The sequence below is a fragment of the Schistocerca cancellata genome, chromosome 1 (assembly GCF_023864275.1).
Source record: "Schistocerca cancellata isolate TAMUIC-IGC-003103 chromosome 1, iqSchCanc2.1, whole genome shotgun sequence".
In the NCBI taxonomy this organism is placed as follows: Eukaryota; Metazoa; Arthropoda; class Insecta; order Orthoptera; family Acrididae; genus Schistocerca; species Schistocerca cancellata.
In genome coordinates, this window is record NC_064626.1 from 573,873,348 (window position 1) to 573,901,280 (window position 27,933).

Below are 27,933 nucleotides of genomic sequence, written 5' to 3' on the forward strand. Positions count from 1 at the left end.
CAGTTTAACAATCTTGTGATGTAGCTTGTATATTATGCTGATAAGTTGGACAGGTATTCTCCGAGGATGGTTCATGCCTGTTTTGAAAATTAAAGCAATCTAAATGGATAATAAAAAATCTGCTTTATAATAACAGATTGCAATCTTCTCCCAGGACATTATGTCAATTTTTGAAAATATTGTTCTCTGCATTCTACAATGAAGACTCATTCTTTGATTCTTTTTCCCCATTTTTGCATTAAAATATCCATTGTCAACATACAGTGCTATCAGCTGTCGTCCTAATTTCTGCATCTCTTTGCGGAGCTCTTTTACCTCTTCATCAGCACACTGGTGCATGGATTTGAATTATTTCAGTGGGTTATCATCGATTTATTTTTGTTACAGGTAATAATATTGTTTTGTATTCTTGTAATCTACATGTGATATATACTGGATTATTAATGTATTTTGTATGTGGCTAACACTACATAAAACTGATTCATGGCAGTCTAGTGCTTTGCTGCAATCAGAATCAACCCCACATGAAACATTTAGTCTTGAACAATGGAATTTCACTAGCCGATGACAGACATTGTAACCTGCTATTTGTAACTTATTGCAACAATCTACATGAAAGGAGATTGACATTTGCATACAGGTAACCAAAAGGTGCAAAGTAAGTAAATGGTTAGATATTACCATGGATGTCAAACCTGAGCATGTGACTGTGGCAACAATGCAATAACACTTGTAGAGGCATTTTACAGATATGTTACATCAGGCCATAAAATATTTAGACTTATTAAAACAGTGTAATTAATTTATTTAATAAAACACATCTTTCTTTAAAAGATATTTGCTGTTAATTTGCAACAACTAATATTGATATGCGGGGCCAAAAGTGACCTTTCTCCCAGAATTTTTAAAATTGTGTTTCTTGTGATAGAGGAGTTTAATATGTTGCAACGTTACTCATGGATCTACAAAGTCTTTCACACCTGCAACAGAAGAAAAAACAGAATGAGTATTGGGAACCAGGTAGTTACTGCAATTTGATGCTGCCCATTTCCGTTTTACATGTGTTCTTACCTCCAGAGGCTTAAACAGGATTTGTCACAGATGTTAAAACTCGCACCTGTAAAACAGAATATATGTGAAATATTCAATATAATAGAATACATTTAACATGTTGAATCCACTTGCATGGGAGAGAAAACAAGTCAAATGGTATGAAAGGAAGGGAGTAAAGCAGGGATAAAGCTTATGCCTGATATAAACTTCTGCACTGAGCTCACGATAAATAAAACCAAAGAGAAACTTGGAAAAGTAATTAAAGTTCATGAATAAGTGTTTGCCAATGACACTAATTCTATAAAAGACAGTAAAGAAAACAAGTTGTAGATGATAGGTAGCCATATAACGGAGGGGGCTGAAAGAATAGTAGATATAAAATGCAGGATGGTTAAGCAATTCTCCAAAGGGCAAATTTATTGATGTTGAATGTAAGTTTAAGTGTTAGGAAGTCCTCTCTGAAAGTATTTGTAAGAAGTGTAGCATTCTACGGCAGTAAAACATGGACAATAAAATTATGGAGTAGAAGAAAATAAAAGTTTTAGAAATTTGGTACTATAGAAGAATGACAGGTAATATAGATAAATCTAACAACTAATGAAGAGGTACTTTATGAAACGATGGAGTTCCGAAATTTATAACACAACTGTGCTAAAGAAAGGACCCATTATGAGGCATCAAGATCATCAACAATGTAATTGAGGAAAGTTTGGCAGATAAAAATTAGGGAGACCAATATTTTATTACAGTAAACAGGCTTGACTGAAGTACACAGTTTCAAATGCCTGTAGATTGCAGTAGCTATGCAGAGATTAAGAGACTTGCAAAGGACAGACTAGTTTGAAGTACTGCCTGCCACTGAGAATGACACACAATGGGAACATGGCAACAAGTCTTGTGTGCATTGTGACTTGCTATAGAATAGAACAGCATGTGCTGTTTTAAAAATATTTTTCTGTATTCCAACTATGACTGACTTGGTGAGTTTGACAGAAGCAAATAAATTTAATCACCTAAACTCCTCAGTGTACTAGTACTTCTGGAATATTATTGGTCAAATTCTACATATATGTGTACATGCTATCAGTAACTTTTGAATAGTAAGTAATATTGCTACCGTGTATTACACATTTTATTTTATTAGGTTGAAACTGCACCAATGACAGAGTCTTTTTGTCAGTTTCTTGCTTATAATGGAGATGTGACACCTGCATGCATTTCTGACAATTTTCCACTTTGGCACCCGTGCTGTTTGTAAAAAATAAAATAAAATTGGTATTCATAAATAGCGAATACTGGAACAGAAGGGAGACAAACGTAGTAGCAAGGCAATACTTTCTGGACTGCCAGTAACCTAGACCATATCATCCCAACACATCATCAAAAGTAACTTTTGTCAAAATTACACATGTACTGATTACTAAATTGCCCTCCATTTTGCTCAGTTGTGGGTGTCCAGAATGAGTTCGAATATTTTGAGGCATCATAAAACTTCCAATTTTGAAGAAAGGCATTTATCTCCCAAGGCCTGCTGCAACATAGGATCTGACTCAATTGTTGATCTGCAGAGTTGTGAACAAAATTTGGTGACAGCAATTTCATGAAAATGCTACCTTCCAAACTTTTACAATGCACTATGAAAGGGGTCTAGTTTGTCACCAACCTTTTGCAAATGGGAGCTTAGAAACAATTGACCATGGGTGCATTTTGCAGCTGCAATCCTTCAACAATCCAATGTAAAGCAAGCACACTGTGGCCACCAGCAGTGCAGAGAGGTTTCATTAATTTCCATTCAGATCTTTTAAATGACTAGGTCATTCTGCAAATTAAAAGTCTCATGGTTCTATATTCAGAGGGATGATCAGTAATTTTGTCAAAAATTAATACCTTTTCACATTAATCTGTAAAGCATTTTCCTTTGCATCCTGTGCTGCAGTTCTCCTCTGCGAATCATAGTGTGAATGACCTTGAACACTGCTCTCTCTGGGTATTTCTGTAAATTGAGAACAAAAAAATGTGTAATGGAATTGGAACTGCTGAAGCGGAGACAGAAACACACCGTTTTAAATCATTTAGAAACAAATTTGTCTGATGCCTTTAACATACCTGCCTGAGAAAATCCTGAACAATTGTGTGTTCTGAAACTTGTGAACCAATTGCAAATCTCTTCTTCAGTTGCTTCTCAATTCGTCCCAACATCTCATAATCCTCTTCAGTGGTGAAACCTTCAGCACCTGCAAAAAACAACTCTCTTTCTGATGTTGGCATTCGGTCCACACAAATGTGAAATTGTATTCAGGTTATACAAACCTGCCAAACTTCCTGACATTGCTGCATCCAGTGTTGATACTTGAAAAAGCCTTAATGCTTCATCAACATGTGCTTCTGTTGCAAATGGCTGTAACTGCATTTTTGCTAGAGACTCAGAAATTCTTATAACTGCCTCAAGCTGCCTGCAACATTATATTATCAAAATTATTCTAATATCTGTGGGCTCAGTTCAAATCATTTTCAGACTGAGGATCATACAAGACAAACTGTACAGGGTCCCTTAAAATGTATGAGATAAATTTAACAAATTACATTTTTAAACCACATTTCAAGAACACACGTAGCTAAGCACAATATAAACTGTTTTGTAAATAATCACTTAGGAAAAGGCAGGCAGAGAGAGAGAGAGAGAGAGAAATACATAAATACACTTACATTCACATGTAAACCATTTGGCGAATTAATATTTACCAAGACACTGTCAACGTAGTGAACGATTTCCTGATGATCAAAAGTGAAGCAAGGTGTCTATATTAAATTACAGTACTGATTTATTTTACCTTACAGTAATAGGAATGGACAATCTCTTCTCCGTTTCAATCTCATGTTCACGAGTTCCACTTCGCATCAGTACGTAACGATTTCTTAATTTCTCACCAGCAGCTTCTGAAAGACGAGGTCCACAGTGCCTGCCAACAGAAAAGCAGGCAGATTTTACACAGAACTCTGCGGGTGTGGACAATATCTTTAGAAATTTGAGTTTTTCAGGACTTATGCCAAATGAAATTTTTCATTTGTCTTGATGTAACCAGCTAAAAGATAAACTATTTCGACCCAGGCACACACAACCGCCAACTCCAGCATCTCGGCCCTAGAGGCTCGAGATGATGGTTTGTTGTGTGTGTGTGTGTGTGTGTGTGTGTGTGTGTGTGTGTGTGTGTACTGATGAAGGCTGTGGCTACAAGCTATATATGAGGGCCTTTTAATCATGTCTGTCAGCAACTTTATGCATCTTTCTTACAGTAAGTAGCGATTATCTTTTCCTACATTGTTTATATTCCTACCTGGAGTTCCCATTGTTTGAAACTGTTTCGACCCAATTTTTCAATTTCATAGTTACACACAATTCTGTTTTTAAAACATAATGCAAATGGAGAATGGCAGTGCATTGAATATACACAACGAAGTAGCAATACAGTTTATTGTAGAACCAACGAACTAATCTCATGTGCTGCTTCATTCTGCAATATGTACATTTATAAATACAAAAGAGGGAGATTTTAAATTTTTTCTACTAAGACAATACTTAATAGCCAAAGTGCAACACCATTCAGATCCTCTGTGCCACGTTTGTCCATTGCTTTCTAAACGGTTTTGTTTTTACAAGTACACACAGAAAAGTTCAATGATTCTGTATCTGAGAAAAACGAATCTGTAACATAGTAAAGGGAAGACAAGCTGCCACTAGTGTAAAGGTCATCACAGATATGAGTCTCTGGTTTATATATTTCACAACTTGAAGGCCAGTTTTCTAGGCTCAGTTTTACAAACATTTCCTTAGACTGTATCATTAAAACACCATGAACATAGCCAGTTGTCTCCAATTTCTTATCACTTGCCAAAAGGATTGAAGCACTATCTTTGAGAACTGACATGCATTGGATACTCTGGTGTAAGCCATGATCTGCAACTCTCTGCACCCTGTAACCCCAACTGCAGCTTATATGTTGTCTTGAACATAATATGTATTCTTGAAACTTAGCACTGAGTGCACTTTGCAGCCGTTCTTCATCCATTTCCTTCATTTACCGAATGGATGCATATTTCACAATATGGTTGAACTTCCACTGGTGAAAACACTTTCCTATTCTGTACCTGCTTTCATCTGGTAGAAGGCACTGAAGCAAGAAATGTGTCACGCTTTACAATTTCAAATCTAGTTTCAGACAGCATTTTGTATTTCTACATAAAGTGTCTGTTTTCCAATAGCCATGGACCTTCCACTAACGTTCAATTTACAAACGAACAGACAGTCTGCTTATATTATTTGTATTTCAGTATTCCCTTAAAGTATAAAAACTGATTAATGCAACTGTTCTGAAATACGCTGAACAATTTCAACCAAACTTTTTACATATATGACTCAGTATCTGGGGGGGGGATTTGCATTAAATTTTGCTTGAAACGTTGACTGTGGCTTTTGGTAAATCTACGATGACTAAGACAAGAGTTTATAAATGGTTTAAATGTTTCAAAGAGAGTCAAGAAGGTGCTGAAGATGACGACCAACCTGGATGCCTTAGCACATCAATTACTGACGACTATGTGGAAGAAGTAAGGAAAATGGTTCTGGGAAATAACCAAATCATCATTCTCGGAGGGGTTGCTGATGATGTCAACATAACCTTCGGCTCACATCAAGCAATTTTTTCAGATGGTTTGGGCATGTAACGAGTAGCAGAAAAGCTTATTCTGAAATTGTCGAATTTCGACCAAAAACGATGTTGCACAGACATCGCTCATAAATTGGTGGAATGAAGTCAACACCAATCCAGAACTTCTGAAGAAGGTTATAACAGGTGATGAAACATGGGTACACCGGCATAATGTTGAAACCAAGGCCCAACTGTCCCAATGGCAACTGCCTAAAAAGTCAAGACTGAAAAAAATTTGACACTTTTAATCACATGTGAAGGTTGTTCTCAATGTTTTCTTCGATTACAATAGAATAGTGCATCATGAGTTCCCGCCTTACGGTCGTATGCTGAATAAGGAATACTACCTGCAAGTTATGTGCTACTTGCATGAAGCAATCTGAAGAAAAGACCAGAATTGGGGCAAAACCACTCATTGGAAATTGCATCACCAGGATAATGCTCCTCTCACACCTCAGTGCTTCTAGGTTAGGTTAACATCTTTCTATTCCCAAGGCTGGAGAGAGCCAGGTGTCATTTAGCCACTATTGATGAGATAGAAACAGAATCACTGAAGGAATTGTACACCATAAAAGAAGCGATTTCCCGAAGTGCTTCTGAGAATGGAAAGGGCACAGCTAAAAGTGTATTATATCTGAGGGTGATTGCCTTTTAGGGGACAAAGTCGGTGTTAATGAAGAAAGATTCTTTAAGAAAAACAAATATTCCCATATCTTTTTGATCACACCTCGTATAGTAAAGTTAGAGAAATCTTTGGAGAAGAGAAAAGCATTAGTGTGAATACCAAGACTCGTACTCTGTGCCAGTATTAAGCAAGTAAGTCGTAGCTGAGAGATGAGAGGAATAAACAGAAGGGCTACACAAGGGAAATGAACTTTTAAAACAGTTCAGTAGGAGCTGATTAAGTAAATGAAGCACGGATGGGATAAATGACACTGCAAGAAGAATAGGACAGAGAACTGACAGACCTAAATCAAAACATGACCCCTGGAGTAGATGACATTCCCTCGGAATTGAGTTTCTTGGGTGAGCCAAAAACTAAAAGTATTTCACTTTATGTGCAAGATACATGCCACAGGGGAGATATCCTCAGACTTCAAGAAGACAGTAAAAAAAGTATAATTGCTATTTGATTCTGATTTTCTTTAAAATGTATATTTAGTGTAGGCACAAATCATTTCAATTATTGTTCAAACCCGACTAAATTCCACTTTGTTGCTGCAATTGTAGTCTCAGATCAGCTGACTGCAAATATTTAAATAGTTTTGTTTAAAACCATGTGTACATAAGTCATGCCTAATTGAAAATTCTACTGTAATAAGTAATGAGAAAACATTTAGAGCTAACAGATTTGATAACTATGGCACCACCCTGAAAGACAAACTTCCATACATTATAGTAACATATTTTGATTTTACTTAAATTAGATTAACAGATAATTACTTCTGAAGTTCAAACATACCCAAATTTTCCATTTCAAATTTAGCCACTGTGCTTGTTATATTCCAACTTTAATCCCCATACTTTTACTGTTCTATGTGGGCCAAATGCACCCTACACTAAGAAATTGAACTATTAATTAAGAATTTGCTAATATCTGCACTATGGTTATAAATAAGTGTGTAGCATGTATGTTAAAGTATGCAGTAACCTATAATTATGCCCACAGTTCTCTGATAGTTTGGTATCAGATTTCAACCATGTAACACATGTTTGAGATAGTCCGTGTTGTAACACTGTATAGAAATAGAGTTCTATGTGTGAATCAACATGTTAACTTCGATCAAGTAGATGATTTTGTACAAACTTCTTTTAATGATTCTATTTGGGGCTATGAGATACTCTGAAAGAGTATTATAACTTTTACTACAGAGATACTTATTAATTTCTGTGCCTTTACCAAAAACTAGAGCAAGTGCACCATTTCTATACTACAATGCTGCAGTGTTAAAATAGGGCTGACTTCATGGTGAGAGTAGCATGTTAATGGAACATACACGTATAGTAAAGTTGTGGTACCTTCTTGCATGAAATGTTTGATGTTAAACTTGAACTGCTCTCTGTAATGTTCTTAGTGATAATAAATGTGGAAGAAATCCGCATTACTTGAAAACTTGTGTAGTGTATTTCATTAACCCAATCCATGGAATTCTATTTGCAGCTGTTCTACAAAGACTTCAATTCAAGGGGCTTAATGTACATTGGCGGTAAGCACTGTTGGAAGCTGACATGTGTGAACGTTACCAAACTACCAGTTTTACTGTCCATGGCTGCAAAATACCTTATTCTTCACAGCAGAATGGAAGCATAGGTAGAGGCCTACCTCAGGGAAAATCATCTGTGTTAGGGAGATACTGATCCTATAATTTATCTTAGGACATAGGTTGAAGAAACTTGTATCTATGTTTATAGCATTAATAGATTTAGGACTTCCGACAATACCAACTGACTAGACTCTTAAAAATTCTGAAGATAGCAGGGGCAAAATATAGGTGCAGATGTTTATTTGCAACTTATATACAAAACAAACTGCTGTTTTATTAGTATAAGAACATGTAAGAGACGCAGTAGTTGAGTTGACAAGTGATAGATAGGTTTGTATTCATTCCAAAATTTTATCAATCAGTACACTGAAAAAGCAGTAAAACTTTTTAAGTAATCTAATGACACTGCAATTCTCTCATAGACAGTAAAGCACTTGACAGCTGGGTCAGTTTAAATCTCAAGTGACACAGGCCTCAGTTTGGGGCACCAAGCTGATAAGCGCACCAGAGATATCGCAATGGTTAAGATTTTTATAGAAGACATATCACACTTATGGGGGGCACTTGGAGCACCAAATTCAGGAGTTATCAGGGGCACCCAAATGAACAATTGGTTTATATTGAGTATCACTATAAGTAGTGAAAACTGACACAGGTAAAAAGAGTACTAGGGAAAAGTGAAAAAGGAGCAGAGGGCCAAATAAAAAGTCATTTCTGTGAAAAAAACATTATTGGGCCAGCCCTGCTCGAAAGAGCAGATGAATGGATTGGACAGGGTCTTAATAATAAAAATATCAACAAAGTGAAACAAGAGTAATGGAATTAAATCTAACGAGATCAAGCGATGCTGTGTGAATTAGAGTAAGAAATGATGTACAAAAAGTGTAGATGAGCTATTCTATTTGGGCAGCAAAATAATTGACACTGACATAAATAGAAATGACACAAAATGCACATAAACAGGAATAAGATGTCCTAAATTTCTCAACAACATATTCGTGTCTGTAATGCCACTACAGAAAGCTAGTTATTTTCTAAGGATGACGTACATCACTCAATGACCACATTTATGCTGACATGAGGTTAACAACTGGCAACAGAGGGCAGCAAGCAGATTAGAGGATTTAGCAGCCGTAATTGTGGATAGGGAGGGAGGGAGTGGGAAACACTTAATTCAAGGCCACAATTTACATTTTTCTATGACACAATTTTATTAGTATAGTCTAAAGGTACGTGAAGTTTTTCCCCCAAATTTTAGGGTGGAGTACAACATGGTAATAATGGCAAATGCCAGATAGGTGACTCCATATTTTGCTGTTGAATAATCTGTACAGGTGCATGATCAGTTAGTGAATGGTGAAACTAAAGTATTTTTGCCCACAATGATTAGAAAAAAGTCTTTTTATTTAACTTATCTGTGAAGCCACTGCCATAATTTATGTCAGTAAGCAGATATTTCAGTTATCTTTGAAAAGGCGTTACTTTTGTAACTGGAAGAAATGTTACAGTACCACTGTTGTCAAAATTAAGTTTTGCCAACCAATAACATGGTTAAAAATAACATTCTGCACTACTTTGTGAATAGTGAACATCAATACTTACAGGCGACAGTAATTGATAAATTTCTTCATAAGTGCCAAAGGTATTTCTCCATCTGTGTTGTCCTCAGTCGTTTGACCTGCGTTCATGTGCACATTCATTATGTGCTTAGCAACAGTCTGCAAATAAAATGTGTTATAATCACTAATATTAGAGAAATATTCCTAAAAAATTGTTTTAGTCTGTAATAAAAATATATAGCTCTCTAACTACAGACCTGATCTCTTGCTTCATTGTGCTCATCTTTCACAATGAAGATCATATCAAATCTTGACAGAATAGTAGGCATGAAATCGATATTTTCTTCCCCTTTGGTTTCATCCCATCTCCCAAAAATGGAGTTCGCAGCTGCAAGTACCGAACACCTAGAATTTAATGTGGTGGTAATTCCAGCCTGAAACAATTCCATTAAACCTTTCAAATGAAATAAATTCTAATGTGTATGAAAATTACACATGTTCTCAGTTGTAATTACTCATCAGCACCTACCTTTGCAATAGAGATGGTTTGCTGTTCCATGGCCTCGTGAATTGCCACACGATCATCTTCTCTCATTTTGTCAAATTCGTCAATACAAACAACACCACCATCAGCGAGGACCATAGCACCTCCTTCCATGACAAAGTTTCTCTAGAAATTGTAAAGAAAATACAGATATACTGAATGGCAACAAGATCACTCCAACCTACAATTTAAGTTTTTCTACTCACCTATTCAATACGATTTATGTTTTAAGAACAGAAACAGGATAAATAGATTATAGACAAATTGTAGACAGCATTAGTTCATTGTTTAGTTGGGTTCAGAGACCACTGAATTGCATGAACATCCCGAGAGATTGAAAGGTATTTGATTTGGGGGGGGGGGGGGAGGAAGGGGGGTGACAGAGAACAAGCAGAAGTATCTACATGTACACTCTGCAATACACTTAATAGCCTGTGGTGAAGGGTGCTTCTTGCTCCACCGTTTCCACCCTTTCCTGTTCACAAATGATGCACAGAAGAAACAGTTGTCATTCAACCTCTAAATAAGCTATCATATGTTTGATTTTTACTGTTGTTGTAATGTTGTGAGATGTATGCATGAGAAAGTACACTAAAAACTCTGTATTGAAGAACCTGCTTATTAAGAAATTCCTGCCTGAAATGGATTTCCATCGGCCACGGTGAAATTGCCAGCGTTACTGGAATTTGGTTTTAAAGAACCTCACTTCAAGAAAAAGTCAGCTTTTAAGAAAGAAATGTTAAACAGTTTGTGGACTAATGTAGGTTATAGTTGTTGGTCAATAATTTCAAATACAGATTTTTGCATGTAGATCACGTATTATGACATCACAGAAAAGTCACTATTAGGTCCCATCAAACAAACTGACTGCATCGTGTTGTTTATCAAAGTGCTGAATTCTAGGGAAGGTGGAGCGGGGGTGGGTGGAGATTATAAAATTTGGTGCTATTTAGTTTGTATATGTACACTGAGAAATAAGTGGACATTTTTGAATCCTGAAATACATGGCCATCTGTATCAAGACAAAAATTGCTTCTGAAGGTGAGAAAGTTCTTTCACATAATCTATAACGAATAGTACAGGTATTTCATCAGCTTGCCTTCCCTCTGTTGCCCAATTACAGTTGATTTTCTACTGTGTAATCAATTATTTCAATAACTGCCATTTCAACACCTGTCTCAAGTGTCACATCCTATTTCTTTCTACCTGTACTCTGTGGTAGCTGGAACATGCCACTAAAAATCAAATGTGTTTGTGGTCTTAAAAGGGAATGGTCCAATAACGCATATCAAAACTTACGCTGAAATTTTTTACATAGGAAGAAGACAACAAACAAAATGCACTGTCAAAATTTTGACTGCTAAGAGGCACTTAAAGTATTTTAAAAAAGGCTGAAAACTGCCAAATTCATAGTGTGCCAGGCAGTGGTAGAAATGTACACCCTTACTGGCACTGTAGCAATTGCACATGCATAACTAGGCACACATACAGCCAAGGTCAGTGGTATATTTTTAAATAGGAAACATGACACAACCAGATTGTAATTTGTAAAGGATGTTTGAGGTACACATACAGCCAAGGTCAGTGGTACATTTTTAAATAGGAAACATGACACAACCAGATTGTAATTTGTAAAGGATGTTTCAGGTTATCGTTCATTGATAGTTTCTCTGACACTACAGTACGCAGTTACTATTATCTCGAATTAGCCATTCAAGTAACATCTATTTCAAATTATTGGTTGCTTTTTACAGTATTGGTAAGTACTGACATTACAGATAAAGTTGAATTAATATTGATTGTGCTTTCATAAGGAATGCCTGCTAATAGTACCTTTTTTCTTCTTCTAGTTTTACAGTAATGTGGAATCCAATTAACGTTCTCAATTAAGCAATGATGAAATATGAAGAATGTGGTTTACAGTCGAAATCACCTACTTCTCCTGCGGACGTACAAATGAGTCATTTCTCAGTTGATTTTCTCGACATTCATTCAAATGATATCGACATTTCGTGTGAAATTGTGGATACGTCAGAAGAAATAGGAAATAACTGTGATGATTCGAAGAATTGTGGTTTGGACGATATGAGTTCTGAAGAAGAATAACTATCAAGCTTTTTTTAAAAAAAAAAAAAAAAAAAATTACTGCCACAGCTTTCAGCAACAAAGAAAAGGCAGTAAAATATTTGTTAAACATTGGAGAGAAAACTTTTAAGTTACACAGTGTGCAAAGAAGTTTTAGTTTCATAAAATCGGAGCGTGAACTGAACTGTACAAATGGAAAATGAATTACACAAAGAAAGAAATGTGCGCCAAATGAAAAATCAAAACCATCTGATCGAAAAACTGTTCGGAAGATTTAGAACCGCTCGTGATGACATGAACACTGCTAATTTCCAGGCTTCGTTGACCTGGCTAAGCAGGTTCGAGAAATTGTACAGAATAGGACGTCACAAATTACCAAGTTTATGTCACGTAAACGTTTGAAGCAGCTGCCAGTGATAGATAATGCTATACAGAAATTCATAGTTGACATAAAGATGAAACTTGCTGTTATCTCCGCAACTACTCTTTATAACACTGATCAGTCCGGTTTCATGACAGAACTGTGTGCACACTGCACTTTATCATTTTGGGGTGATAAAAAGTCGAAGTCAGCTCCCCATCAGTGAATACAGTAACAAATCCATATATGAAAATGCCAGTGAAAAGTATGACTGGTTTACTGTTTCCAAAACTGTATATCTAAGAACCACAAGGCAAATTAGGACCAAAATTAACTTACAGAGTGTGTTCAAAAACCAACAGGGATGAGCATCAAAATCATATCAGTAATCAGTAGACCTGGATGCTAGGCGCTTTGTGAAACAAGGTTTTTTTCTCCTCAAGAATATAAATTTGCCCTCCCCCCCTTTTCCCTCATAGATCCGGTCCCCCTGCAACGCATGAATCTGGCAGCTTGGGCACGGCAGTAAAATTTTTCCCAGTTGCATCTAGCTGCTTGCTGTGACTGCTTACATAGCCAACAGCTACATTTCTGTAGTCAGAAATGGGAAAAAGTACTACTCATATGCCACTCAACTGCGCATGAGCCCGCTTGTAACTGCTAAAACAAATCTAATGTAAACAGTTGTGACGTCACGCTCATCAGAGGCAATTTGTTGTTATGAAGCCGGCACGCTCATCAGAGGCAATTTGTTGTTATGAAGCATCTTCTAAAGCCTTTGACACGTTTTGCTGTTGGCAAACGCTTGTACGAGCACCGTGTTTTGTTGTAGTATATAGCACATTTCCTTGCAATTTATGTTTTTTTTTTGTTTTTTTATTTTATTTTATTTTTTTCTCTCGTTCACGTTTTATTGTTGCAGTATTATTCTGCAGTAGAGGGGTACAGTAATATCCTTTGTTAGAGTATTGGTTCTTACCAGTCAAAATTACAAAAATTTAACTGAAAACTAAAACAACGAAAAATTCCTCGGAATTCTAAAAAATTCCCGGGTTTTTGCTGGATCTCCCGGTTGTCCTGGGTCGTGTACACCCTGCCAGCTTAAAGCCGACACTAATTTGCACTTGCTCTGTGCAGGCGCATGTAGCGTCAAACAAGTGACTGTCTCAGCCAGTAAAATAAGTGACTGTATCTCAGTCAGTAAAATAAGTGACTGTATCTCAGCCAGTAAAATAAAGAGACTGTATCTCAGCCAGTAAAATAAAGAGACTGTATCTCAGCCAGTAAAATAAAGAGACTGTATCTCAGCCAGTAAAATAAAGAGACTGTATCTCAGCCAGTAAAATAAAGAGACTGTATCTCAGCCAGTAAAATAAAGAGACTGTATCTCAGCCAGTAAAATAAAGAGACTGTATCTCAGCCAGTAAAATAAAGAGACTGTATCTCAGCCAGTAAAATAAAGAGACTGTATCTCAGCCAGTAAAATAAAGAGACTGTATCTCAGCCAGTAAAATAAAGAGACTGTATCTCAGCCAGTAAAATAAAGAGACTGTATCTCAGCCAGTAAAATAAAGAGACTGTATCTCAGCCAGTAAAATAAAGAGACTGTATCTCAGCCAGTAAAATAAAGAGACTGTATCTCAGCCAGTAAAATAAAGAGACTGTATCTCAGCCAGTAAAATAAAGAGACTGTATCTCAGCCAGTAAAATAAAGAGACTGTATCTCAGCCAGTAAAATAAAGAGACTGTATCTCAGCCAGTAAAATAAAGAGACTGTATCTCAGCCAGTAAAATAAAGAGACTGTATCTCAGCCAGTAAAATAAAGAGACTGTATCTCAGCCAGTAAAATAAAGAGACTGTATCTCAGCCAGTAAAATAAAGAGACTGTATCTCAGCCAGTAAAATAAAGAGACTGTATCTCAGCCAGTAAAATAAAGAGACTGTATCTCAGCCAGTAAAATAAAGAGACTGTATCTCAGCCAGTAAAATAAAGAGACTGTATCTCAGCCAGTAAAATAAAGAGACTGTATCTCAGCCAGTAAAATAAAGAGACTGTATCTCAGCCAGTAAAATAAAGAGACTGTATCTCAGCCAGTAAAATAAAGAGACTGTATCTCAGCCAGTAAAATAAAGAGACTGTATCTCAGCCAGTAAAATAAAGAGACTGTATCTCAGCCAGTAAAATAAAGAGACTGTATCTCAGCCAGTAAAATAAGAGACTGTATCTCAGCCAGTAAAATAAGAGACTGTATCTCAGCCAGTAAAATAAGAGACTGTATCTCAGCCAGTAAAATAAGAGACTGTATCTCAGGCAGTATTGCATCAATGAACATTACCCTTTATCAATGTTCACCGGAGAATGTGCAAATGTTCACATTAAATTTCATCAAAATCCATTATTGTCAAGCAGGAAATGTTCTGAAATTACGCAATTTGATATGGTATCTCCAGTGTTCAATGTTTAACTATCAGAACTGAAACAAAATATTTAACTGCACTTACTGAGGAAGGATCCCTGATTACAGATGCTGTGAGCCCAGCAGCAGAGGACCCTTTTCCTGATGTGTAAACAGCAATAGGAGAGACACGTTCCACAAACTTCAGCAACTGAGATTTAGCAGTACCAGGATCACCCAGCAATAGTATATTGATATCTCCACGCCGGGTCAAACCATCAGGCATCCGCTTTCTTGAACCTGTTGAGAAGAAAGGTAATTTTTTGATGAAACAATGTGAACAAGAATATGATACATCAGTTGAAACTATATTTTCAAAAAAACAAAGAGGAAGAGAAGTTACATAAATAGGCCAATTTGAGACACATGATTAATCCTTCACTGCTAACCACTAAACATTTACATCTGTATCTATCACGTGAAGCTTCTGTACACCCTTCACTAACTGGTTTGAAGCTTCTGCCTATAATTACTTCTTACTTTCCAAATTATTTTTGGAACTATCACATATGGGAAACAGGATCTGATGAAAAATTTCTTAGTAGTCACTGCCTATGACACGTTTCACACAAACAAAGAACCACAGTATAATCTGAAACGAATGTTTCCAACAATTTATACACTCCTGGAAATTGAAATAAGAACACCGTGAATTCATTGTCCCAGGAAGGGAAAACTTTGTTGACACATTCCTGGGGGCAGATACATCACACAATCACACTGACAGAACCACAGGCACATAGACACAGGCAACAGAGCATGCACAATGTCGGCACTAGTACAGTGTATATCCACCTTTCGCAGCAATGCAGGCTGCTATTCTCCCATGGAGACGATCGTAGAGATGCTGGATGTAGTCCTGTGGAACGGCTTGCCATGCCATTTCCACCTGGCGCCTCAGTTGGACCAGCGTTCGTGCTGGACGTGCAGACTGCGTGAGACGACGCTTCATCCAGTCCCAAACATGCTCAATGGGGGACAGATCCGGAGAACTTGCTGGCCAGGGTAGTCGACTTACACCTTATAGAGCACGTTGGGTGGCACGGGATACATGCGGACGTGCATTGTCCTGTTGGAACAGCAAGTTCCCTTGCCGGTCTAGGAATGGTAGAACGATGGGTTCGATGACGGTTTGGATGTACCGTGCACTATTCAGTGTCCCCTCGACGATCACCAGTGGTGTACGGCCAGTGTAGGAGATCGCTCCCCACACCATGATGCCGGGTGTTGGCCCTGTGTGCCTCGGTCGTATGCAGTCCTGATTGTGGCGCTCACCTGCACGGCGCCAAACACGCATACGACCATCATTGGCACCAAGGCAGAAGCGACTCTCATCGCTGAAGACGACACGTCTCCATTCGTCCCTCCATTCACGCCTGTCGCGACACCACTGGAGGCGGGCTGCACGATGTTGGGGCGTGAGCGGAAGACGGCCTAACGGTGTGCGGGACCGTAGCCCAGCTTCATGGAGACGGCTGCAAATGGCCCTCGCCGATACCCCAGGAGCAACAGTGTCCCTAATTTGCTGGGAAGTGGCGGTGCGGTCCCCTACGGCACTGCGTGGGATCCTACGGTCTTGGCGTGCATCCGTGCGTCGCTGCGGTCCGGTCCCAGGTCGACGGGCACGTGCACCTTCCGCCGACCACTGGCGACAACATCGATGTACTGTGGAGACCTCACGCCCCACGTGTTGAGCAATTCGGCGGTACCTCCACCCGGCCTCCCGCATGCCCACTATACGCCCTCGCTCAAAGTCCGTCAACTGCACATACGGTTCACGTCCACGCTGTCGCGGCATGCTACCAGTGTTAAAGACTGCGATGGAGCTCCGTATGCCACGGCAAACTGGCTGACACTGACGGCGGCGGTGCACAAATGCTGCGCAGCTAGCGCCATTCGACGGCCAACACCACGGTTCCTGGTGTGTCCGTTGTGCCGTGCGTGTGATCATTGCTTGTACAGCCCTCCCGCAGTGTCCGGAGCAAGTACGGTGGGTCTGACACACCGGTGTCAATGTGTTCTTTTTTCCATTTCCAGGAGTGTAATTATCTCCATCCATCAAAATATTATACACTAGAACTGTAACTTTCTTTAAAACCTTGCACAGAGTGCACAGATTTTGCTGTTATTTATGCTCATCAGCATACTTAAGTGCTGGCCAGCCAGACTGTACGCCACTGATCGAAAAACGTGTTAGTCAGAGAGAGCAATGTATGGAGAATACGGCGGGGGGGATAGGACTTCTCATTTCAACGTATTTTGAGGCGTTTTGCAACATGGAGTCGAGCACTGACCTGCTGCAAAATTACCTTCTACATCTACATCCATGCTCCGAAAGCCACCTGATGGTGTGTAGCGGAGGGTACCTTGAGTACCTCGATCTGTTCTCCCTTCTATTCCAGTCTCATATTGTTCGTGGAAAGAAGGATTATCGGTATGCCTCTGTGTGGGCTTTAATCTCTCTGATTTTATCCTCATGGTCTCTTCGCGAGACATACATACGGGGGAGCAATATACTGCTCAACTCCTCGGTGAAGGTATCTTCTCGAAACTTCAACAAAAGCCTGTACCAAGCTACTGAGCGTCTCTCCTACAGAGTCTTCCACTGGAGTTTATCTATCATTTCCCTAACGCTTTCGTGATTACTAAATGAACCTGTAGCGAAGCGCGCTGCTCTCCGTTGGATCTTCTCTATCTCTTCTATCAACCCCATCTGGCACGGATCCCACACTGCTGAGCAGTATTCAAGCAGTGGGCGAACAAGTGTACTGTAACCTACTTCCTTTGTTTTTGGATTGCATTTCCTTAGGACTCTTCCAATGAATCTCAGTCTGGCATCTGCTTTACCGACGATCAACTTTATATGATCATTCCATTTTAAATCACTCCTAATGCGTACTCCCAGATAATTTATGGAATTAACTGCTTCCAGTTGCTGACCTGCTATATTGTAGCTAAATAATATGGGATCTTTCTTTCTATGTATTCGCAGCACATTACACTTGTCTACATTGAGATTCAATTGCCATTCCCTGCACCATGCGTCAATTCGCTGCAGATCCTCCTGCATTTCAGTACAATTTTCCATTGTTACAACCTCTCGATATACCACAGCATCATCCGCAAAAAGCCTCAGTGAACTTCTGATGTCATCCACAAGGTCATTTATATATATTGTGAATAGCAACGGTACTACGACACTCACCTGAAATCACTCTTACTTCGAAAGACTTCTCTCCATTGAGAATGGCATGCTGCGTTCTGTTATCTAGGAACTCTTCAATCCAATCACACAATTGGTCTGATAGTCCATATGCTCTTACTTTGTTCATTAAACGGCTGTGGGAAACTGTATCAACGCCTTGCGGAAGTCAAGAAACATGGCATCTACCTGTGAACCCGTGTCTATGGCCCTCTGAGTCTCGTGGACGAATAGCGCGAGTTGGGTTTCACACGACCGTCTTTTTTGAAACCCATGCTGATTCGTACAGAGTAGATTTCTAGTCTCCAGAAAAATCATTATACTCTAACATAATACGTGTTCCAAAATTCTACAACTGATTGACGTTAGAGATATAGGTCTATAGTTCTGCACATCTGTTCGTCGTCCCTTCTTGAAAACGGGGATGACCTGTGCCCTTTTCCAATCCTTTGGAATGCTACGCTCTTCTAGAGACCTACGGTACACAGTTGCAAGAAGGGGGGGGGGGCCAAGTTCCTTCACGTACTCTGTGTAAAATCGAACTGGTATCCCATCAGGTCCAGCGACCTTTCCTCTTTTGAGCGATTTTAATTGTTTCTCTATACCTCTGTCGTCTATTTTGATATCTACCATTAGCGACAATCTAGAGAAGGAACTACAGTGCAGTCTTCCTCTGTGAAACAGCTTTGGAAAAAGACATTTAGTATTTCGGCCTTTAGTCTGTCATCCTCTTTTCAGTACCATTTTGGTCACAGAGTGTCTGGACATTTTGTTTTGATCCACCTACCGCTTTGACATACGACCAAAATTTCTTAGGATTTTCTGCCAAGTCAGTACATAGAACTTTACTTTCGAATTCATTTAACGCCTCTCGCATAGCTCTCTTCACACTACATTTCGCTTCGCGTAATTTTTGTTTGTCTGCAAGGCGTTTGCTATGTTTATGTTTGCTGTGTAAGTTCCCTTTGCTTCCGCAGCAGTTTTCTAACTCGGTTGTTGTACCACGGTGGCTCTTTCCCATCTCTTACAATCTTGCTTGGCACATACTCATCTAACGCATATTGTACGATGGTTTTGAACTTTGTCCACTGATCCTCAACACTATCTGTACTTAAAACAAAACTTTTGTGCTGAGCCGTCAGGTACTCTGAAATCTGCCTTTTGTCACTTTTGCTAAACAGAAAATTCTTCCTACCTTTTTTAATATTTCTATTCACAGCTGAATTCACCGATGCAGTAACCGCTTTATGATCGCCGATTCCCTGTTCTGCGTTAAGTGTTTCAAATAGTTCAGGTCTGTTTGTCACCGGAAGGTCTAATATGTTATCGCCACGAATCGGTTCTCTGTTTAACTGCTCAAGTTAGTTTTCAGATAAAGCACTAAAAAAAACTTCCACTGGATTCTTTGTCCCTGCCACCCATTATAAACATTTGAGTCTCCCAGTCTATGTCCGGGCAAATTAAAATCTCCACCCAGAACTATAACATGGTGGGGAAATCTGCTCGAAATATTTTCCAAATTATCCTTCAGGTGCTCAGCCACAACAGCTGCTGAGCCAGGAAGCCTATAGAGACATCCATTTACCATGTCTGGGCCTGCTTTAACCATGACCTTCACCCAAATTATTTCACATTTCGGATCTCCGTCAATTTCCTTCGATACTATTGCACTTCTTATCGCTATAAACACGCCTCCCTCTTCTCTGTCCAGCCTGTCTCTGCAGTATACATTCCAACCTGAGTTTAGAATTTCATTACTGTTTACATCTGGTTTCAGTCAACTTTCTGTCCCTAGTACTATGTGGACATTGTGACCGTTTATTAATGAGAGCAGTTCTGGGACCTTTCTACAGACGCTCCTACAGTTTACTATTAGCACATTAATATTGTTATTCCCTGTTGCATTTTGCCTACTCCTACCTTGCTGCGTCTCAGGAGGCTTCTCGTCGGGCCTAGGGAGGGAATTCTCTAACCTAAAAAACCCACATGTGCACTCCACACGTACTCTGCTACCCTTGTAGACTCCACACGTACTCTGCTACCCTTGTAGACTCCACACGTACTCTGCTACCCTTGTAGCCGCTTCCTGTGTGTAGTGCACGCCTGACCTATTCAACGGGACCATACATTTCTCCACCCGATAGCGGAGGTCGAGAAATTTGCACCCCAGATCTCCACAGAATCGTCAGAGCCTCTGGTTTAAGCCTTCTACTTGGCTCCAAACCAGAGGACCGCGATCGGTTCTGGGAACGATACTACAAATAGTTAGCTCAGATTCCACCCCGCGAGCGAGGCTTCCCGCCTTCACCAACTCCGCCAACAGCCTGTACGAACTGAGGATGACCTCTGAACCCACACGGCAGGAGTCATTGGTGCCGACATGAGCAACTATTTGCACATTTACGTGTGTATCACTGTATTGTGGCCGCTTATGTTTCAGTGCTGGGCTTGAACGCATCAATTGCTTTTGATAACGATGTCCTGTGAGTGTCTTCGTCTGTTTCAGTAGCTACAAAAACGTTCTGTCTTCCACCGCCATGCCGGTCTTTGACATCAAAATCACCATTCTTAAGGCGTTTAAAACATTCTCTGCACGTTCTTCCACTAATAGTTCCCTCACCAATGGTCTTACCCAGCATTTTAAGAGCCACAGCCACAGATTGCTTTATGTTAAAGCAGAAAATTAAAACTTCCCGCAAATGGTGAGAAATGGGTACGTAAGTTGACTTACTTAATCGAGAATAACCTTATGATGCAATCACAAATCGACTAATATTTTTATGGCATTATGTTTACAGATGCCTAAGCTTGTATTACACCTACGACCAACCACCCGATCCCCACTTGCCGCTACTGCCGTCTATTGCAAAATGACGGAAGCGAAGTTGTAAACCTAATATATAATTCACCAAAATGTAAAGATACTGAGGGCATAAAGAATGTATGACCAATCTGATATAAATGATGCACTTCTTTCCACAGTCTGGACATAATTTCTTGGAAATTTCATTCTCAAATTAAGATCCATTTTGAGACTAGGCAACTACTTTTGGTGAGGAAATGCTCTCTTTGCTTGTGCTAGTCTGCACCTTGTATTTTCCCTTTGTCATGTTATTTTGCTTCCATGTAGCAGAATTCCTTCACTTAGCCTACAAATGTGAAACCAGTTTTCATGGCAAGTTTGTTGCTAATCATATTTCTACTACTTCTCTATATTTTTGTGCTTCTTTGCTTCATTCTCAATATGTATTCTGCACTCAGTAGATTGTTCACTTCATTCAACAGGTCCTGCAGTCCATTCTTACTTTCACGATCACAATATCACCATCAAGTATTATTGTTGATACCCTTTCACTCTAAATTTTTATATCAAGACTGAACCTTTCTTTCATTTTCTTCACTGCTTCTTCAGTATAAGGAGAATGGCTGCATCCCTACCTTAAACCCTTTGTTGTTGTTGTTGTTGTTGTTGTTGTTGTTGTCTTCAGTCCTGAGACTGGTTTGATGCAGCTCTCCATGCTACTCTATACAGTAAAGTTGCATGCCCTTGGGAAAAATTACAGCTGTAGTTTCCCCTTGCTTTCAGCCGTTCGCAGTACCAACACAGCAAGGCCGTTTTGGTTAGTGTTACAAGGCCAGATCAGTCAATCATCCAGACTGTTGCTCCTGCAACTACTGAAAAGGCTGCTGCCCCTCTTCAGGAACCACACATTTGTCTGGCCTCTCAACAGATACCCTCCATTGTGGTTGCACCTACTGTACGGCTATCTGTATTGCTGAGGCACGCAAGCCTCCCCACCAACAGCAAGGTCGTGGTTCATGGGGGCGGGGGGGCGGGGGGGGGGGGGGGGGGGGGCGACACCCTTGTAATCCGAGTAAATTCTTTGTCTTCCATTTGTATTGTTGAATTTCAAATGTCTTGCCCATTTACAATGTTGAAAGCTTGTTGTGGGTTGACAAGGTGTCTTCACAAGTCGTGCACAATTGTCTTTGTTGGTGCTTTACTTTCCCTAAAGCCAAACTGATCATCACCACCATCATCATGTGTTCTGCCCTAGAGCAAGTCTTCACATGTAGCTCTCCAAGCACTTATCATTTGCGACCCTCTTTTTTTCTTATCATTGTTTTCTATCCTTACGCTATCCACCTTCCTCCTCCTCCTCCTCCTCCTCCTCCTCCTCCTCCATTCACCATTCCTTCCACAGCATCTATCAGTAAACAATCTCTTATCAAATGTTCAAGCCAATCCTATTTCCTCCCAATTACCTTTAAAATTTCTCTCTCTTCCTCCACTCTTCTTGACACCTCATTTATCACTTTGTCTTATCATTTTACCCCTTCCATCCTCCTCCAAATCACATCTCAAATGCTTACATTCTCCTTTCTTTCTTTTTCTTCAGTGTGCAAGCCTCAGATCCATATAATACCATGCTCCACGTAAAGCACTTTGCCAGTCTCTTCCTCAAGTCCCTGTTGTTGCACCCACATAGAAGCCACCTCTCCTCATATTAAATGCCTCCTTGGCAGTTTCTGTACATGTTTTCACCTCCTTATTGCATCTTATGCCTTCCATAATTATGCTTCCCAGATATTTGAAAGCAGTAATTGTTTTCTATATCTTTTTAGTTGTTCTTACGTTTATTGCACTTTTTTCACATTTTATTGAACAGAAAGAGCGGTCTTACCTCACTCCCCTCTCAACTGTGCTTTCCTCTATCATCTCATCCTCAATTTGCACTCTTATGTTCTGTTGTAGATATAAACTCTTAATGAGCCTTTTATCTCCATAGTCGACTGCATTCTTCCTTAGAAAGTCTATTAATTTACTCCACTGTTCTGTATCAAAGACTTACGTTCCCCAGAGCATAATGGAGCAGCCAACAGTACTGGAGCAGCCAACAGTACCAGTGTCAAGGAGCTGTTCTCCTGGAAGATGGCAGATTCACACCCTCCCATTGGCATGATGAAGAAGGTATCGTGATTCGTCAGATAATGCAACACACTGCCACTGCATCGAAATGTCCAAAGCCATTGATCACTTGCCCATTTCAGACCTAGTTGCCCAATGTCATGGTACTGACACTGGAACACGCATGCGTCATCAGTTGCGGAGGCCCATTGTCAGGAGTGTTGTACACTGTGTGTTCAGACGCACTTTTACTCTGCCCAACACTACAGTCTGATGTTAGATCCACCACACTTCACTGCCTGTTTTCTGTATGTCCAGCTTATGACGCCAGACATCTGCAATGAGGGGTGGCCACACTACCCCACGATGTCTGGACATGGTTTCGGTTTCGCCAAGTGTTGAAGAGGCTCTCCATAGCACTGCTCAAACACCCTACAAGTCGCCCAATTTCCGAAATAATTGTGCCAAGCCTCTAGGCCATCAAAATCTGTCCTCGGTCAAAATCTCATAAATCACACACCTTTTCCATTCTACACACAGACAGCACACTCACTGATACTAAATGCACTGTTCATGCATCTGACTAGCAGTTGTTCCTTGTCAGGTGACGTTGCTAGTACCTGATAGGGTTTATATCGATAGTAGGTTGAGAGTGATAATATTCTGGCTGATCAGTGTATAAACACTGGAAGAATGTTATATATCCATTCTGCTTTGTTTCACTGGTAGTCTATAAACATTTTGTCAGTCTACGACTTCAATAATTACTTCCTTCCTTCTGTCCTCCAAATCGACTCCTACTTCTCTTCTTCTATTGTGTTAGCAGCCAGGTCCTCCCTCTCAGAAAACATTGTCAATTCTCTTGCCACCTACCTGCTCCCCTTCTTTTTTGTTGGCTCTGCAGTCCTTGAAGAACCTTGGCCTCACGTATCACCTGCCTCCATCCTTCTCTGTCCATCACCTTCCTTCTCCAATTTCTTATTCTCATCGCCTTTAGATCTTCTTCCGCATCGACCAGCCACCTTTTCCTGGATCTACCTCATCACCTTCTCCTGTCAGGATTTCCATGAAAACTTTATTGACACTCCAAATTTCTGGCATTCTCTGTACATGTCCTGCCCATCTTATTCTTCCCTGCTTAATTTTAACAACAATATCCACCTGTCCAACAAGTGTTTGTAGTTCTATATTTGTCCTTACTCTCCAGCCATCTTCCTCTCTCACTTCTCAAAAAATCCTTCTCAGTATTTCTCTTTCCCATCTCAATAACCAGTTCTCCTCCTTTAATGTCAATACCCAGCCTTCTGATCCATATATTACTATATGGTCTTAATATGGTCCGTGTTTATTTTGATTTTTGTATTCCTACAAACATTATTGGAATTAAATACATTCTGCAAGGCAAAATAGCAACGATTTCCACTCGCTATCCTTTCTTGAATTTCTACTACTACTTTATTGTCCTCCGTTATAACAGAACCTAAATACTTAAACTTTTTCACTCTTTCATATTCTTTCCGATTCATTACTACTGAATTCTTTTGTCCATTTATATTGGGCTCCCCATCACCATATACTTTGTTTTGTTTATGTTTACTTTTAAACCTACTTCTCTTGCTGCTTCCTCTAACACATCGTACTTCTCCTTTAATGCCCTTACATTCCTTGCCATTAATGCTATGTCATGCTCATATGCTACCACTTGAACTTGTCGATTAAGTATTGTTCCTCTTGGGTTTATTGGCATTTGCCGCATCATCTTTTCAAAAAACTAAATTAAATAGCATTGTAAAGATCACATCTCCCTGTTGTAGCCCCCTCTGTACTTGGAATTCACCAGACAGTTCTTGCTCTATTCTTACTTTACACACTGTTGCTTTCATTGTCATTTCTCTTAAATTGACCAGTTTTAATAGGATTCTAAATTCTTTCATGATCTGTATACTTTTCTTTCTGTGTAGGCTGTCGTACACTTGCTTACAATCAATGTACAACTGACATAGTTGCTTGTCATACTCATAAAACTTCTCTACCACTTGTCTTAATAAAAATATCTGATCCATCGTGGACCTGTTCCTCCTAAATCCAGCCGGATAGTCCCCCATTTGACACTGTAATTCTGTCAGAGACAGCAAACGACTTGGAAGAGCAGTTGAACGGAATGGACAGTGTCTTGAAAGGAGGATATAAGATGAACAACAACAAAAGCAAAACGAGGATAATGGAATGTAGTCGAGTTAACTCGGGTGATGCTTAGGGAATTAGATTAGGGAATGAGGCACTTAAAAGTAGTGAAGGAGTTTTGCTATTTGGGGAGCAAAATAACTGATGATGGTCGAAGTAGAGAGGATATAAAATGTAGACTGGCAATGGCAAGGAAAGTGTTTCTGAAGAAGAGAAATTTGTTAACATCAAGTGTAGGTGTAAGTGTCAGGAAGTCGTTTCTGAAAGTATTTGTATGGAGTGTAGCCATGTATGGAAGTGAAACGTGGACGATAAATAGTTTAGACAAGAAGGGAATAGAAGCTTTCGAAATATGGTGCTACAGAAGAATGCTGAAGATTAGATGGGTAGATCACGCAACTAATGAGGAGGTATTGAATAGAATTGGGGAGAAGAGGAGTTTGTGGCACAACTTGACTAGAAGAAGGGATCGGTTGGTAGGACATGTTCTGAGGCATCAAGGGATCACCAATTTAATATCGGAGGGTAGCATGGAGGGTAAAAATCATAGAGGGAGACCAGGAGATGAATACACTAAGTAGACTCAGAAGGATGTAGGTTGCAGTAGGTACTGGGAGATGATGAAGCTTGCAGGGGATAGAGTAGCATGGAGAGCTGCATCAAACCAGCCTCAGGACTGAAGACCACAACAACAACAACAACAACAACAACAACAACAGTCCCCTAGTATCCCTTCAAGTCTGGAGGCTAAAATTTTACTAAATATCTTATATGTTACTTCCAAGAGAGAGATTCTATAATAATTGCTACATTCTGACTTGTCGCCTTTTTTATGTAACGGGCAGATAATTCCCATGTTCCAATCCTTAGGCATTACCTACTTTAACCATATTTCCTTTATCAATTCATGGACTGCCTCCTCCATTTTCTTTCCCCCATATTTTAATAATTTGGCCTCTATGACTCCTCCTCCTGCTGCTTTATTATTTTTCAGGCTCTTGATAGCATTCTTCACTTCCTCTAGCTCTAGCACTACTTCCTCTTCCCGATCCTCTACATCTAACTCTGATTCCAATTCCGAGTCCTGTTCCCTTTCATTCTCAATAACGGTTCCTTCTTCTTTATCCCCTTCTTTAGCATCAAGCAGTTCGGTAAAATACTTTTGCCACCTTTCTAGGGCTTTGCTTTTATCTACAATTAGATTTCCGTCCTTATCCTTATAGAAAACTGCTCGAGGTTGCAAACCTTTCTTCAAATATCTTTTTCTTTCATAGAACCTTCTGATCTCTTTATTGTCTCCCATTTCATCCACTTGCTCTATCCTTCTCCTTTCATGCTGCCTTTTCTTAACCCTATTAAGCTTATCCGCTCTTTTCCTGTTTTCTCTGTATTATTCTGCTGCTAACCTCGTGTTCCTTTGCAACATTCTCCGTCTCACTTCATTTCTCTCGTGTATTACCATTAAGCATTCCTCATCAAACCACTTAACCACCCTTTTGCGTTGTTCTCTCCCCAGTATCTTTTCTGCAGCTACGCTAATGGCATTTTTCAATGACTCCCATTTAGTTTCAACATTATCTTCATTCCCAGTGTTTCTCCCTGCTTCCAGTATCTCTTCTTGTTTCTACCTATATTCTACCTGTGTTTCTTTCGTTTGGGCCTTCATATATTATGTTTCATTCTTATCTTATTCCTTTGGTTTCTTACCAAATCTACCTTCTGCCTATATCTAATTCATACTAAGTAGTGGTCTGTGTCTCCATCTGCCCCTCTGCAGCTGCTAACTTCCATAATACAGGGCTATTACAAATGATTGAAGCGATTTCATAAATTCACTGTAGCTCCATTCATTGACATATGGTCGTGACACACTACAGATACGTAGAAAAACTCAAAGTATTGTTCGGCTGAAGCCGCACTTCAGGTTTCTGCAGTCAGAGCGCTCGAGAGCGCAGTGAGACAAAATGGCGACAGGAGCCGAGAAAGCGTATGTCTTGCTTGAAATGCACTCACATTAGTCAGTCATAACAGTGCAACGAAACTTCAGGACGAAGTTCAACAAAGATCCACCAACTGCTAACTCCATTCGGCGATGGTATGCACAGTTTAAAGCTTCTGGATGCCTCTGTAAGAGGAAATCAACGGGTCGGCCTGCAGTGAGTCAAGAAACGGTTGAACGCGTGCGGGCAAGTTTCACGCGTAGCCCGCGGAAGTTGACGAATAAAGCAAGCAGAGAACTAAACGTACCACAGCCGACGGTTTGGAAAATCTTACGGGAAAGGCTAAAGCAGAAGCCTTACTGTTTAGAATTGCTACAAGCCCTGACACCCAATGACAAAGTCAAACGCTTTGAATTTTCGGCGTGGTTGCAACAGCTCATGGAAGAGGATGCGTTCAGTGCGAAACTTGTTTTCAGTGATGAAGCAACATTTTTCTTAATGGTGAAGTGAACAGACACAATGTGCGAATCTGGGCGGTAGAGAATCCTCACGCATTCGTGCAGCAAATTCGCAATTCACCGAAAGTTAACGTGTTTTGTGCAATCTCACGGTTTAAAGTTTACGGCCCCTTTTTCTTCTGCGAAAAAAACGTTACAGGACACGTGTATC

The 27,933-nt window shown here is 39.7% G+C and overlaps 1 protein-coding gene across 2 annotated transcripts in view; it reads right to left on the reverse strand.

The window, feature by feature from the left end:
- Positions 1–781: 781 nt before the first annotated feature.
- The window catches only part of LOC126181739 (DNA replication licensing factor mcm5), a 101,121-nt gene continuing 73,969 nt past the window's right edge, over positions 782–27,933 (reverse strand). For both annotated transcript variants that reach the window (XM_049924794.1, XM_049924795.1), the window contains exons 8-17: positions 15,076–15,269; positions 10,112–10,252; positions 9,840–10,016; positions 9,626–9,741; positions 3,885–4,013; positions 3,364–3,506; positions 3,160–3,287; positions 2,941–3,046; positions 1,072–1,117; positions 782–980 (exon numbers count right to left, since the gene is read on the reverse strand). In XM_049924794.1, the coding sequence (XP_049780751.1) occupies positions 2,945–3,046; positions 3,160–3,287; positions 3,364–3,506; positions 3,885–4,013; positions 9,626–9,741; positions 9,840–10,016; positions 10,112–10,252; positions 15,076–15,269 (1,130 nt within the window). In that variant the 3' untranslated portion in view covers positions 782–980; positions 1,072–1,117; positions 2,941–2,944. The remainder of the gene's footprint in view (positions 981–1,071; positions 1,118–2,940; positions 3,047–3,159; positions 3,288–3,363; positions 3,507–3,884; positions 4,014–9,625; positions 9,742–9,839; positions 10,017–10,111; positions 10,253–15,075; positions 15,270–27,933) is intronic.